Source organism: Meleagris gallopavo, chromosome 6, assembly GCF_905368555.1.
Source record: "Meleagris gallopavo chromosome 6, MGAL_WU_HG_1.1, whole genome shotgun sequence".
Taxonomy (NCBI): domain Eukaryota; kingdom Metazoa; phylum Chordata; class Aves; order Galliformes; family Phasianidae; genus Meleagris; species Meleagris gallopavo.
Genome location: NC_139409.1, coordinates 6,568,408 through 6,583,477, shown reverse-complemented (window position 1 = coordinate 6,583,477; position 15,070 = coordinate 6,568,408). Strand labels below are relative to the sequence as shown.

The window sequence follows — 15,070 nt, the reverse complement described above, 5'->3', positions numbered from 1 at the left end:
CATTCAAGTGAACTAGTAGTGCAAATGAAGTGTCAAAGTAGTTATTTACATTAAATGTATTTCACTATACTTCATAGAAGAGGACCCATAAATAGTGACCTCCTGAGTTACTCTGTTACTCTCTTTCTGTGACCACTTCAGGGACCTTAAGAATTCAAGAAGAGCCTTTGTGGACGGCAGCACCACTTTACCACTTCAGAAATTACTAGAAGAGCTGGAATGCTTTCACTGTCTCTGAACAAGAAGCAGATTTCAGTCTTGATGCCTTGTGTTTTATATCGTTTGTTGTATGAACAGAATCCCAAGCTGCTCCTTGGGGTCTCAGTCAGATGTAGAGTGTTTGTGCACAGAACTGTCATTCATTAAAGAGTACCAGTGCTCTTTTTTAAGTAAGATTGAGGTGATAATGCAACAAAGGTATAAGTCAGAATTTATATATAAAATCTATGGGCTCATGTAGTCAGAATATGGAATTCCCAGTAATGCTTTGCAGTTGAGTCAATAGATAAAACTTGACAAACAATCTTTGACTAGCATGAAACGAGGCGTTCTTTTCTCATCTTAAAGAGAAAAGAAAATGGGTTTTTATTTTGCAGCTGTGCCCGTGGAGCAGATGGGTGCATGATATTAGAGAGCTTTGTTTTGATTGTTAAACTTCTGTCGAAGGCAGAGAAGTAAATGTCTGTGATGAAGTACTGAAGTAAAAGGTTGTAGGTGGTGTTAATGTTTGATCTGTCAAATGAGTATTTATATGGCAGTAGCACTCATTATTTCACAAATGTTCTACAAATTAAAAGGTGGGCAGTTTTTAAGCCAGATTGGGAGACTTACTTCATTACAATTAGTATGTGAAGAGTGGTATTAAAATGCACTTCTGATAATCTTCCACGTTTCATCCCCAGGATTCCCAAGACGGGTCTGATAAAATGAAGGACATCGTATTCTGTAGCAACAACTGCTTTGTTCTCTATTCAGCAGCTGTGCAAGCAAAAAGCTCAGAGAACAAAGTAAGTATCAAATGCTGGTAGGCCCTAGGAGCAGAAATGGGGAGGGGGATGCTTTACTTTGTTCTGAAGATTTTATAAATTAATTGTTCTCTATTCTGACATTGAAATTTTGAACGAGCAGAATGAGGTAGGATTTGTATTTACAGAAACTTCTGTCTAACAGAGATGAGTGACAGAACATCTCTAGGTGAGGTGCCACTATAAGCTTAGTTAGACTTTCAAGTAGATGCTCAAAATAGATGTGTTAAGAGTGCTTCTTCTTTTAACTAACTTGGTTTCGACTTTTCGTAGTTCAAGTCTACATTTTTCCTAAACTGGTGGACAGCGTTGGCAACGTGCTTCAAGCATTACCTAGTTAATGACTTCCCACGTAGCCACGTGTTCGCTGTAGGATGTGCAGCCTTCCTTCAAATGCATCTTTCCTACTTTTTCAGAAGAAGCAAAAAAAAAAAGCACTGGATGAGAAAATAAATATGTTCACGTCCACATGCTTGCACAAGTGCATCACCACATACATAATTAAGTTAATTAAATGTCATGTACAGCCTCTTAATCCTTTCATTTATTCTTTCAAGATTAATTACACAAGACCATATTGAGCACTTCTAATCTAAACTGCTGTTGTTCTCCTTGTTCTTTCTTTCTTTATTTATTTATTTTAATTAACAAATCTCTGCAGGTTTAATTCTTGTTTGCTATAACTGAATTGTTAAGACCTGGAGGTATATGACTAATCCAGAGCCCTGCAGGAATTTCCTTGTCTTGTTTTCAGGAAAATACATGGAATTAATTCTCAGCTTTCCCTTCTAACAAATAACACGTTTCTTATTCTTTAAATTAATTCTGTGACTCATATTTTTAGTTGTTTAGTGTGTTTAGTAGTCATAACTACACTTCCAGAAAACAGCTGAAAACCTTAAATCTCTCAATTCCATTGCTTAGGGCATTTGGTTAGTTTTTCAATTAAAACCTATATGCAGGATTATTTGTATTTCGTGTTAAGAATTGAAGGGTGCTGTGCTCTGGGTTGACTGGAAGGACTTTAGTGCTCTGTATCCCAACACAAGTTGTGATAAAAACAGGTAAAGGGGATTTCTTTCTCTGTTGCTGAATTGCAGTTTTAGGCATTCTGAGTAGCTCTTTCAGTTCAGTTCTGATGTGAAAGTTTTCAAGAGCAATTTAATGCCTTGGGATTCTTGTCTTGAGAGTTTTTTTATTGGTTTTCCAGGAGTCGGTTCCATCTTTGCCACAGTCACCAATGAAGGAGAGGCCGCCTAAAGCATTCCATCAGTACAGCAACAACATCTCCACTTTGGATGTCCACTGTCTGCCTCAGTTGCAGGAAAAAGTGTCTCCGTCATCTTCACCCCCAATCATTTTCCCCCCTGCATTTGAAGCAGCCAAAGTAGAGGCGAAACCGGATGAGCTTAAGGTAACGGTGAAACTCAAACCTAAATTAAAAGCAATACACAGTAGTCTTGATGACTGTCGGCCTCCGAGTAAGAAATGGAAGGGAATGAAGTGGAAGAAGTGGAGCATTCAGATTGTGATTCCTAAAGGATCATTCAAACCTCCTTGTGAAGAAGAAATAGATGAATTTCTTAAGAAATTGGGCACGACCCTTAAACCAGACCCAGTGCCTAAAGACTACAGAAAATGTTGCTTCTGTCACGAGGAAGGCGATGGGTTAACTGACGGACCAGCAAGGCTTCTTAACCTGGATTTAGACCTTTGGGTCCATTTGAACTGTGCTCTTTGGTCTACAGAAGTCTACGAGACACAAGCTGGTGCCTTAATAAATGTGGAACTAGCCCTGCGAAGAGGCTTGCAAATGAAATGCATGTTCTGTCACAAAATGGGTGCCACCAGCGGTTGTCACAGGTTAAGGTGCACCAATATTTATCACTTTACCTGTGCCATTAAAGCACAATGCATGTTTTTTAAAGACAAGACCATGCTTTGCCCCATGCACAAACCAAAGGGAACTCACGAGCAAGAACTCAGTTACTTTGCAGTCTTCAGGAGGGTCTACGTGCAGCGCGACGAGGTGCGGCAGATCGCTAGCATAGTACAGCGGGGAGAACGCGACCACACTTTCCGGGTGGGGAGCCTGATTTTCCACGCTGTGGGTCAGCTGCTCCCACAGCAGATGCAGGCATTTCACTCCTCCAAAGCGCTCTTCCCTGTGGGTTATGAGGCCAGCAGGCTGTACTGGAGCATGAGGTACGCCAACAGGCGCTGTCGCTATCTCTGTTCCATTGAGGAGAAGGATGGGCTCCCGTTGTTTGTCATCAAGGTTGTGGAGCAAGGCCATGAAGATCTAGTTCTTACTGACACAACGCCAAAAGGTAAATTTTATCTGCTCAAGTGATGACTTTTTGGTTTGCTGTTTGTTTGTACTGATACACACGCCTGATAAATGTTTCAGACAAAATAGGCAGACACTGCTTCAGAAATTGCAGTGCAGTGGTTGTAGTGAGCTTTCAGGGTCCTTTTTTAATTTAACAAAAACAGTTCACAGAGACTAAGAGCACCTTTCAAGGAACCATGTAAGCTACACATAAAACATTTGTTACAGGTTCACTGGACTCTTAGGGTTGATGGTAAGTTGTAAGGATGTTAGTGCGAGTTTTCCTTCATGAAGAGTGACTGCTTAGATACGATGCTGCTACACAGTTCTCTTCAGATCAGTTGTGCTGAAGGTCATAGGCACTAAGGGGACCGTGAGTTGACCAAGTCCCTCTCACAGAGGGAGCATTGCTTCTGCTGGTGTGAGGAACAGTACAGTATGTGAGAGGATAAGCATAAGGGGCAAGTCTCGGAGACGTGGTGTATGGATGTGGCATGTGTTGCTTTGGGTTTTAACCAGTTAAACCACAGCCTACAGAATTGCCAACATAAAGTGAAGTACTGACTGTAATAGTTAACTTTTAGAAAATTCTACCTTGTGCAGGTTTTCTAAGGAGAATCTCTTCTGTCACTTCAGAGAGCCCACAGTTCCCTGAAGAGAAAAGTATAGTAATACTGGCATGGAACTGAAGGTTTCCCAGCTCTGTTCCCAAGAAGGGTGCAGCACAAACATTGCGATTGGAATTTTTTCAAGCCAAAACAGCACATCTCAAACAATTCTCCATTTTGCTTTGGAAGCACTGACCTGCTCTTTTATACAACCAATGGCAAAAGGTCTTTTCAGTATCAATTTCTGGTTCCAGCTATCTTTGAGCATTAGTTTTAAAACCAGTACGATAGGTTTCTTTGTGATCTTTGTAATTCTTTCCCATGTGGTTGTGTAGGTGTGTGGGATAAAATCCTGGAGCCCGTTGCTTCAGTTAGGAAGGAGTCAGAAATGCTGCAGCTGTTCCCCAGCTATCTGAAGGGCGAGGACCTCTTTGGTTTGACGGTGTCTGCGGTGGCGAGGATCGCGGAGTCGGTGAGTCCTCCCTGGGCACTGGGCACTCTGATGTGTTGGCTGTCACACACACACACAAACACAGACACATTGAAAAGGACCATGATGACCATCTAGTTTCAACCCCCTGCTATGTGCAGGGTCGCCAACCAGCAGACCAGGCTGCCCTGAGCCACGTCCAGCCTGGCCTTGAATGCCTCCAGGGATGGGGCATCCACAGCCTCCTTGGGCAACCTGTTCCAGTGCCTCACCACCCTCTGAATGAAAAAGTGAGAAGAGAATATTTGGTTACATGTCATTAACACATAATTACTCGGATTTTCTTTTTTTGTGTGTGTTTTCTTGCAGCTCCCAGGGGTTGAGGCCTGTGAGAACTATACTTTCCGCTATGGCCGAAACCCCTTAATGGAACTTCCTCTTGCCATCAACCCCACGGGCTGTGCCCGTGCCGAGCCTAAAATGAGTACCCATGTCAAGAGGTTTGTGTTAAGGTATTTTGTTTTAATTTCACATAGTACAGCCCAGGGTTTATAGGCTGCTTAGGGTTATTTGTGCTTTCGTCTGCTGCTTACAAACCCTGTCGTCCTTGGCTGTGTATGTGCATGCCCAAATCAAAGGATTTGCTGTGTTGTCTCTGCTAGCTGGCTTTAAGTGTGTGTACGTCTCAAAGAATTTTGCACTGCTGTTGTGGCTGTCTTCAGAGAAATCTTCAGTTTTTCTTGTATTTTTTCTTGTTACATGCCCAACTCCTACAGGCCTCACACCTTGAATAGCACCAGCACATCGAAGTCATTTCAGAGCACAGTCACAGGGGAGCTGAACGCGCCTTACAGTAAGCAGTTCGTCCATTCCAAGTCCTCCCAGTACCGGAAAATGAAAACAGAGTGGAAGTCCAATGTGTACCTGGCTCGCTCTCGCATTCAGGTCAGTCCTCATTCCAGGAACTTCCCATGCTAATTTTAATGTATACTTCTATTTGATGTATTTGTTCTATGTTAAGAAATGAAATGAAGCAATTGCAAAATTCCTTCAAATCTCTTCCAAAATTTGGTAATTTGGGTGTGGGAAATCGTGGCATAGAGTGCCAAGCAAGACATCTTATTAATTATTGTAAATATCTTAAAAAATAATTAGTTGCAGTCATCTAGAGATAAAACGAGTTACGTTATTTCAAGGTGCTTTTACCGTATTTCTCAAAAGGTTAATGAAAACTAATAATTAGATGAATGTACAGGGGAAGTATGAGATGTTCAAATCAAGCTGAGCAATGTGGAATGAGGCCTTCAGGAGGGGTTCAGCACTTCATTGCTTTCAGAAAGCAGTGTGTTCTTAGGATTGTTGTCACTGCGGGTTTGTTCCAGACTGTGTTGCAAGAAGGCTGTGGGGTGATCTCATTGCAGCCTTTCAGTACTAGAGGGAGCCTACAAACAGGAGGGGGAGTCAACTCTTTACAGGGGAAGACAACAGCAGGACAAGGGGAAATGGTTTTAAGTTGAGGGAGGAAAGATTTAGGATGGATATCTGGGGGAAATTCTTTACAGAGTGAGTGGTGAGGTGCTGGAACAGCTGCCCAGAGAGGTTGTGGATGCCCCATCCCTGGAGGTGTTCAAGGCCAAGTTGGATGGGGCCCTGGGCAGCCTGGTCTGGTATTAAATGTGGAGGTTGGTGGCCCTGCATGTGGCAGGGGGTTGGAAATTCATGATCCTTGAGGTCCCTTCCAACCCTGGCCATTCTGTGACTTCGTGTGTGATTCTGTGATTTTTGCATACGAGCATTGCTGTTATTTACTTTAGATTGGATTTATCTGTGCTGTTGTGTTCTTACTATGTTTCTTCACCCTAGGAAGGCCTACTTTAATGTCAGTGAATCTGTAATCTTCACACAGTCAGTTATAAGGTGTAAGAGGTGTAAGAGAAACCTGCTTTCTTACCTAGGCAGCAGCCAAGTATGTTTTACTGCATTTGAAGTATTTACTGCAAACCTGGATCCTTCTCTGTGCTGTTACCACATGAGCTACTTTCCTATGCTTTTTTCTTTCTGGGTTGTTGAGTTCTCTCGTGATTTTCTGCAGGATTGTTTTTGGGGCATGGTGAGAAATGCAGTGTCAGTGTAAATTTGTTACGAATTTCTAACTCACAGCATATTTTTTTGTAGGGCCTGGGCTTATATGCTGCTAGAGACATTGAAAAGCACACTATGGTCATTGAGTACATCGGAACTATTATCCGGAATGAGGTAGCAAACAGGAAGGAGAAGCTTTATGAATCTCAGGTATGGGGGTGTTCATTCACTGTTGAGTCTCTCCTTGCCCTTTCAAATGCTTGTAAAATGGGACAAATGCTGCCTGGTTTCAGGGATCATGAAAAGACAGTCAGTGCTCTGCATGACTGCAGCAAGTGTGGGAGTCAGGTCTTCTGTGTTCTGTGTGCTGCTGTGCTGTAAGAGCAGTAGGCTCTTGTTATTTGTGCTTAGATGTTCAGCACATCTCACAGCATCAGAGCCAGGTAATCTGTATTCTGTTACCTGGAGGAGAAAGAGAGAACTTTCATGGGGATGTCAGCACCTGCACTTTTTAACAAGAGCAACTTCTTGAAATTTAAAGCAGTTTTTTTTCTGTAACTCAACAGTCTTGTAATGGTTAATGCACTTAAAGATCCCTGATACGAGGCAGTACAGAAATCCAAGCTATTAGTACTGGATGGGAGAGAAATATCACTTGGACAGGCAGACACTGCCGACCCACTCAACCCACTCATAAAAGAGAGTGGCTGGTGGCAGCGTTCCACCATTAGATGACGTGTGTGAGTCCCTTTCCCTAGCGAGCCAGTAGGTATGAAGGGAAAAAAAACCCTGGAGGTAACCCACGGTGCTGCTTTGTTTCAACATTGATGACTATTGAAAACCTACACAGGTCTGTCTTCCAATTCTTGTTTCAGAACCGCGGGGTGTACATGTTCCGCATTGACAACGACCACGTCATCGATGCTACTCTGACGGGAGGTCCCGCAAGGTGGGTGGCTCTGGGGACAGCCCTGTCCCCATCCTCAGAAGCTCTCCCCATCCCCTCGCTGGGGCTTTGTGTTGGGGATGTGCATTTCTGCTTTCTTGGTGACTTTTGGAACAGAGTTCTGTGGGCCGAGCATTGCAGCCTGTCCCACTGAAAGGGTCTCGTCTTTTTCATTAGCTTTACTCATCCATCACTGTGTTTCATGGCAGCTGGGGAGAAGGTGAATTTTGTTTTTTTAAACATTTTATTCTGTTGGCGTTCTGTAGGTAAAGAAACAAGTGCAGAACAATGTAATTGTATCTGGAATTGCAGCCCTGAAGCTGAGGTCATCCCGAGGTTTGGTGCAGATCAGCCCCAGCATTGCATTTTCCGTAAGGTCACCTTTTTCAAATGTTCTGTGTTTGCAGGTACATCAACCACTCGTGTGCCCCCAACTGCGTGGCTGAGGTGGTCACTTTCGAGAGAGGACACAAAATTATCATTAGCTCCAGCAGGAGAATCCAGAAAGGGGAGGAGGTACGGCCGTCCCATCTGGCTTTCCCCCACTGTTGCCACCTCTGTTCATTTCTAGATACTGCCACAGTGCAGGGTGGCTGTGTTGTGGTGGGAGGTGCCATTGCCCTTCCCCTTTTCTTTTTAAAACTTGCCGGTTCCTACGAGGAATTCTGGTTTATTTTACCATCTAAACTGTAGGTACAAGGAAAGATGTGGTAAAATCCCCTTGTCTTATAACCGTTCTCCTGAATCTTCTTCCAGCTTTGCTATGACTATAAGTTTGATTTTGAAGATGACCAGCACAAGATTCCATGTCACTGTGGAGCTGTAAACTGCCGAAAATGGATGAACTAGAATGCATTCCTTGCTGTCTTTTGAGGGTTGCTTGTCCCTAAGAAGAAGTGATTCACGTTTTGATTTTGTCGACAGAGAATCGTTGCCTTTTTGAAGGGAAAAAAAATAATAAATAAATCACTTCTGGAAGACCAGATTTCTACTCCAGGATCTCGAAAGAAAAGAAACAAACCCCACAAAACAAGCACCAGGAGCAAGCCGGCAAAATCTGAAGCTGACTTTCCAGCCACACGGAGGTTAAACTGAGTTAACAGAATGGTCCAGCACTTTTGTTTTTGAGCTCACTAAGGAGAAACTGTTTAACTTGGGCAAAGAACCGGGCGCTGACCTGCGGCGTGCAGGTGGGCATTTATGAATGTAAGACTGAAATCACCAGCGAAAGGGAGAAGTCCAAAGTGCTGGCCACAGCCTTATTTGATAAAGGGGCAGGCCCTCTAATTAAAGAAAAAATTTTAAATAAAAGTAGACACCACTGAACAAGGAATGTACTGAAACGACTTCCTTAGGGATAGAGCTAAGGGAAAAATAACTTGCACTAAAATACGTTTAAATACTTGATTCCATGAGTCAGTTTATTGTAGTTTTTTGATTTCTGTAAAATAAGAGAACCTTTTTGTATTTATTATTGAATAAGTGAATGAAGCTATTTTTAAAAAGAAAGTTAGAAGAAAGCCAAGCTGCTGCTGTTACCTGCAGAACTAACAAACTCTGTTACTTTGTACAAAAGTGTAAATATTTTGAGGAAAAAAAAAAAATACAGTATAAAAATAGTTATTGACCAAATGCTATCAGACTCCGCAGCAGTTCGGGTGCTCATTATCAAATGTCAATAGTAGGGATGTTACAATATGATCTCAGTGCTACCAGACGTGGTTACAATGACGGAATAACCAAAATCTCCATTTAAAGAGAGGTTTTTGTTGGTTTTCTTTTTTTTTTTTTAAGCACTCTCAACTGTGGTCTCTGCAGATGTTTTAATTACACCTTCAGCCTGCGCCGTGTGTTCCAATTCTGACTTTTGGAGACGTTGGGGGTCACGTAGATTCATTCAATTTGTATTATATTGTCGCATCCCTATTTCTTCAGTCAGGTTGTGTTTTTGTTTTTTTTTTTTGTTTGTTTGTTTGTTTTTGTGCTTAAAATTGGTGATAACTGTGAATAACTGCTCAAACCACCCAAAATCAAGAGAGAGGCGCTGAGCACTGGGTTTTCCTTCAGCAAAAGTGGGCCCGAGGAGGGGGAGCTGAACATGAGAACAGCGTAGGACCGCGCAGGGGGAGCTCCGGTCCACTGCCTTCACCCAGGAAAAGGAGAACAGAGCTGAGATGGAGCGCGTGCAGCTGCAGGACGCTGGCAATTGGGTTATGGGAAATGTAATTTAAAGATGTGTTTGTATGGATTGTTTTTGTTTACATTTCTTTAAAATAAAAAAAAAAATAAAACACTGTTTTGTGTTTGCTTGTAGAGATTTAATCAGCATTTGGAAGCAGGTTAGCTTTTTATTTTGTACTTAAAATTCTGGTACTGACACTTCACAGACTAAATATAAAAAAAATGAAGTTTTTTTTGTGTGCACAATGAAAGTGGACTGTAAACTGTTGGTATATTCAGTGCTACAGTTCTGAACTTGTAATGTATATGGCATGATGTATTTTTATCTTACAGAATAAATCAATTGTATATATTTTTCTCTTGATAAATAGCTGTATGAAATTGTTTCTTGAATATTTTTCTTCTCTTGTACAATATTCCGACATCCTACCAGTATTTGTCCTACAGTTTTTTTCTGTTCTGTATAATAGTATCTAATGTTGGCAAAAAAAGAAAAACATCACAAAAAAAAAAAAAGAATTTTTTGAAGTATACAGAGTGTTATGGGTTTTGGAATTTGTGGAAACAGATTTAGAAGATCAGCATTTACAAATAAAAATATTTTACATCTATAATGGTCCCCTCCTGTCTTTTGGGGGTGTTTCTGCATTTCTGGCCCCACACACATCTCCAGCACTGCAGTGCACTCTGCACCTCACAGAATCATAGAATTACTCAGGTTTCAAAAGACCTTAAAGTCCATCTGCAACCCAACCATACTACCCCAACTCTGACAACCCTCTGCTAAATCATGTCCCTGAGCACCACATCCAAATGGTTTTTAAACACATCCAGGGATGGTGACTCAACCACCTCCCTGGGGAGCCAATTCCAGTGCTTAACAGCCCTTTCTGTAAAGTAGTGTTTCCTGATATCCAACCTAAACCTCCCCTGGTGCAACTTGAGGCCATTTCCCCTCGTCCTGTCACCAGTGAGAAGAGACCAACCCCGCTCTCGCTGTAAGCACCTTTCAGGTATTGGAAGAGAGCAATAAGGTCTCCCCTCAGCCTCCTTTTTCCCAGGCTAAACAGCCCCAGTTCCTTCAGTCTCTCCTCCTAGGCCATATTCTCCAAGCCCTTCACCTTCTTGCCCTTCTTTGGACCTGCTCCAGCACCTCAAATGTTCTTTCTGTACTGAGGTGCCCACAACTGAGCACCGTACTGAAGGTGGGATCTCACCAGTGCTGAGTACAGGGCAGGATTACCTCCTTAGTCCTGCTGACCACAACATTCGTGATCCAAGCCAGGATGTCGTTGCCCTTCTTGGCCACCTGGGCACACTGCTGGCTCATATTCAGCCAACTGTCCATCAGTACACTAAGGACCTCCAGAGGCTCCACCAGTATATAACTGTAGAATGTGAGGGGGTATTCATGGTACAAAGAGCCAACCAGCTGCAGCTCCATCAACTGCTGTATTCCATTCCTGCAGGCCTGAAGCTCACCCACAGCGTGCAGCCTCAGCTTTTCTCAGTGCAGCAGAAGGGTGGGGGATGCTGTGGCACTGTGCTCTGCCTGCTTTGGAGGCTTTGGCTTCTGACAGTGCCACAGGGGGGGAAAAAAAAAAAAAAAAAGGAGCAATAAGAGCACAGAGCCAGGAGCCAGTCTGACAGCCAAATGAATCTCCCTGCCTACAGCCAAACCCAGTGCCTGGCCCAGCTGTCACCATGGCTGTGGTTGGCTGCAGGGACTGTCTTAGAAGGAAGGAACTTGGCTGGTGATGTTTTGTCTGGACGGCAATCCACTGCAGCCCATTGCTGGGGTTTGTGATCAACCCCTGCTTACCTGCACCCTGCCCTGTGACACAGCTCCTGCTGAGGGCACCGCTCACAGCTGCTGCTCCTATTGCACTTCTCCCTCTGTGGCTGAAGAACCCATCAGGCTGTCACAGGTGGAAGACTGAGGACTGTCATCACTCCAGTGGTAGTGGTTCCCACCTCATTCTGCCACCTTGCAATAACCCAGTGCTGGGATACATGTGCTGCTGGAAAGTGTTTCTCTGCCTCATTGGAAGGGCAGAGCTGCCTTGGTTTGATGAACACAGCAAAGGGGGAAGCACACAGGTTAGAACAGTTTCCATGTGCTGAAGAGGTCCCTGGGGGCTGAAGCAGGGGTTGAAAGCACGGCAAGCAGTGAACCCAATCCACCACCTGGGAGGGGAAGCAGAATCAGGAAAACAAAATCCCAACACAAAACTTACCCCCAAACCCTGCAGGAGATGAAAGGAAGAACGCAGCTGTGAAAAAAAGGAGTGGGAAGGATGGAAGAGCCATGCTGTGAGGGTGTAGGTCCACATCAGTGCCAGCCCTGCTGACAGCTGCAAGGAGTACAGCCAGAGGGAGTCATAAAAAACAGATACTTTATTTTTTATATGCAGCTAGGTCATGAGTCATCAAAATAGACTTTGTAATAGTTACTTTGTTTTAAATAGGAGGTGACAATGACACCTAAGGATTTCAGCTATGTGAAACGTTCTAGAATCGTAAATTAAAACAAATATTACAAATGACAACTTCCAGAAGATAAAAGGGAATTAAAAATACTTTCCAGGTAAAGTAAAATAATTCATCCAGTAAAACCATACTAAAAACATGAATTACCGAGATACTGCACGTGGAATACTCAAAGATGAACGCCTTTCTGTCATTTGAAAGACCCACAAAGCTAAAATCTCACCATTTAAATTACATTGCTCTAATAGTTTCTCTTACTGAAAACCAGTCCAATAATCCAGGCTAACTCAGGGATCTGCTGCCATTAGTGCTGCATCCGGCGCAGCCCACGGGCTCCCCGAGCTCCTCACCGCAGTGCATCCGAAGGGTCCTCCCTGTGCTCCTGCTGGCTGCAGCAGCCAAGGGCTCCCAGCAAGGCGCTCTGCAGTGACTGACGGTGGCTGCAGGGAAAGCCAGGTCCGGCTTTGCTCCTCTTGGCTCACTGCCTCAGCTCTCGAAACGCCACTGCTGAGGAAGGGAGCCATCGCAGATGGCCATGGCCACGTAGCCTTTGTGGCTGAGCGGGTCTGCCACCTTCATGCACTGCCCCACCGACACCTGGTAGAGGCGGTTGTTTTTCTAAGAAAGACAGACAAACAGATCTTTACTGCAATTTCTCTTCTGCTTCACTGACAAACTAGAGCTGAAACCGACGCATGGGGAGTGCTGGGGAAGGGGCTGCTCCTTGCTGAGAAATGAGCATTTGGGCAGCTGTTCCCAGCCCTGACACAGCAGGCCCACAGCCACAACAGCACACCCTGTAACCACGTTCAGACCTTGGAAAAAAGGCTCACGGGCTTTTACAGGGACCTAGTTTGGATTCTGCCTATACCAGTCTCTTAATCAGATGGAGGAATGATAAAAGCCATTCCCTAGCATGGCCAGGGAGGGAGGGAGGGAGGAGAAACACAGCAAGAACATCCAGTGCTTTTCCAGATCACTCACCCCTTCCAGCTGCATTTTATTGCAGAATTCCTGAAGCTCGTTGCAGTCAGGGTATAATTAAACTGGAACTTGTTGTCCCTCCAGTACATGGTAATTTCCCTTGATCTTACATAAGCTTTTCGACTGCTGGCCCCTGCAGTAAGGCACCCTGTGGCCCCCACTACACCATCAGCTTCCACAGTTTGAACTTGTCCTCTGCTGTCTTCAAAGGACAGTCCAAAGTCTTGTAACCAACAGAGTATTGCTGGCCTTTCTCTCCCCCAGTAACTCCTAGGTAAGCTGCTGTAGGGAACAGCTTCAGCAGGGTGGGCAACTCAATGATCTCCAGAGGTCCCTTCCATCCTCTGTGGTTCTCTGATCCCATGACTGCTGGCAGGGCTGCAGCAGCTTCCCTTATTTGACTCCTCTTAGGAACAAATGCTGCCAGTGAGTGGCACACACAAACCCGAGAAGGATCATGCACGGACCTGGACGTGCAGCATGCAGTCCTGGCAGTGTACTCCTGTTTGCTCAATGTTTATGTTATGGGCTCACTGCTACACCGCTGCGTGTGAGGTGACAGCCCCTGAGCTAACACCAAGGAGCCAGATTTCACGTGGCCACAGTAGAGTCACAGAACTAAAGCAATAAGACATTAAACTAACGAGATGCTATTTACAGGACAGAAGCTGCAAAACTGCTCCTCTGGATCCTGAGTTCCGCCCCCCACACTCAGCAGAAGCCACGACAAGGACTGCTCGCGTCTCCTAGTGCTGTAAAGCCAGCAGAGAGCTGTGGGGTGGGTTTCTTCCACCTGGCACACCCCACAGGACACAGTTCTGTGTGTGGCTGTGATAAGCAGAAAAAAAATCTAAATAGGACTGCAAAAACTTCCCAACATTGCAAAGGAAAAGGCCTGCAGGTCCTGGAGCTCAGGGAAGTCCTGCTCAGGCTGAGGTGCAGCCACCAACGCTGTGTAGCTTTGCACAGGCTGTGCTGGCTGTGGGCTTGATAAGTTTGGCCGTAATTACACTCAACCCTATGTCCCACAGGTGCCACCATCACTTATGGTAGCACTGATCACAAGCCCTATGCTGTGTGCCAGGCTATGTACACTTACCCCAAAGGTCCATTGCTGTGATCCGCCAGAGCCGTGGCACTTCATGAGGCGAGGAGGGTCGGACGAGCGAGTTTCTGACACATCCAAGCACAGGAGGTTATTCAAAATCAGCTCGTGATCTTCATTGTAAACCCACACCTGAAAGATGAGACAGAAAAGATGTCAATTGCAGAGTTACAAGGCACAGATATGCCTTGCCACACCTACTTCTGCATTGCTGTTTTGTTTTGGTTTTTTTTTTCCCCCCAGCAGAGCCTGAAAAGCAGCTGCAGTGCTCCACCACCTTCCCAACACCAAACAGCATTATCCTATGCAAAGGTGCTCAGAGGACCACATGTGACCCTATGTAAAAAATAAAGCACACCCACACTCCTCCTGTCCTGTTGGGATGACAGCAACATGCAGCCCCTCTCCCAAGCTCACCATCACACCAGCATTAAGCCCATAATTGAGGATCTCCTCAGCTGGGCCAAGTGCCATCAGCCAGGCAGGACACAAAACCAAGAAGTACCTCAAGTCTTCCTGGAAACAGCTGCACTCGGCCAGAAACACAAAGGAGTTCACCTCACTTTGTGCTATGGGCACGAAAAACACATAACAGCAGAGGAAGCCATGATTCTTCTCCAGAAAGGCTGACACGAGGCAACCCAAATTAATTTCAAACTAATTACGTGTTTGGGGTAGAAAACAAGGGAAAGACAAAAACGAGGCCTGAAGTCTGAAGATGCTGTGGTTCCAAACTCAAATTTGAGTATTGCGGTAAACATGCAGACTGTTAACAGATTCCAGCCCAAGGAAAGCAAAGCCACCCCTTATCATATAACTGAAAACCTTCAGGCACTCTGATATTTATTAAACATTTCCCTGCTGCCACATGGATGGATGATGAACAT

The 15,070-nt window shown here is 44.5% G+C and overlaps 2 protein-coding genes across 13 annotated transcripts in view; one reads left to right on the top strand and one right to left on the bottom strand.

Annotated features, from left to right (window-relative positions):
- The window catches only part of KMT2C (lysine methyltransferase 2C), a 188,101-nt gene extending 177,883 nt beyond the window's left edge, over positions 1 to 10,218 (top strand). For 11 of the 12 annotated variants that reach the window (XM_085226991.1, XM_085226999.1, XM_085227002.1 and 8 more), the window contains 9 exons: positions 903 to 1,007; positions 2,236 to 3,355; positions 4,301 to 4,437; positions 4,765 to 4,907; positions 5,172 to 5,340; positions 6,571 to 6,687; positions 7,353 to 7,426; positions 7,831 to 7,939; positions 8,180 to 10,218. In XM_085226991.1, the coding sequence (XP_085083117.1) occupies positions 903 to 1,007; positions 2,236 to 3,355; positions 4,301 to 4,437; positions 4,765 to 4,907; positions 5,172 to 5,340; positions 6,571 to 6,687; positions 7,353 to 7,426; positions 7,831 to 7,939; positions 8,180 to 8,272 (2,067 nt within the window). In that variant the 3' untranslated portion in view covers positions 8,273 to 10,218. The remainder of the gene's footprint in view (positions 1 to 902; positions 1,008 to 2,235; positions 3,356 to 4,300; positions 4,438 to 4,764; positions 4,908 to 5,171; positions 5,341 to 6,570; positions 6,688 to 7,352; positions 7,427 to 7,830; positions 7,940 to 8,179) is intronic. The other variant, XM_085226994.1, reaches the window with a different exon arrangement.
- Positions 9,369 to 15,070, bottom strand: part of GALNT11 (polypeptide N-acetylgalactosaminyltransferase 11) — a 41,847-nt gene continuing 36,145 nt past the window's right edge. Inside the window, exons 11-12 of the mRNA XM_085227003.1 lie at positions 14,178 to 14,315; positions 9,369 to 12,712 (exon numbers count right to left, since the gene is read on the bottom strand). Of these exons, the coding sequence (XP_085083129.1) occupies positions 12,581 to 12,712; positions 14,178 to 14,315 (270 nt within the window). The 3' untranslated portion in view covers positions 9,369 to 12,580. The remainder of the gene's footprint in view (positions 12,713 to 14,177; positions 14,316 to 15,070) is intronic.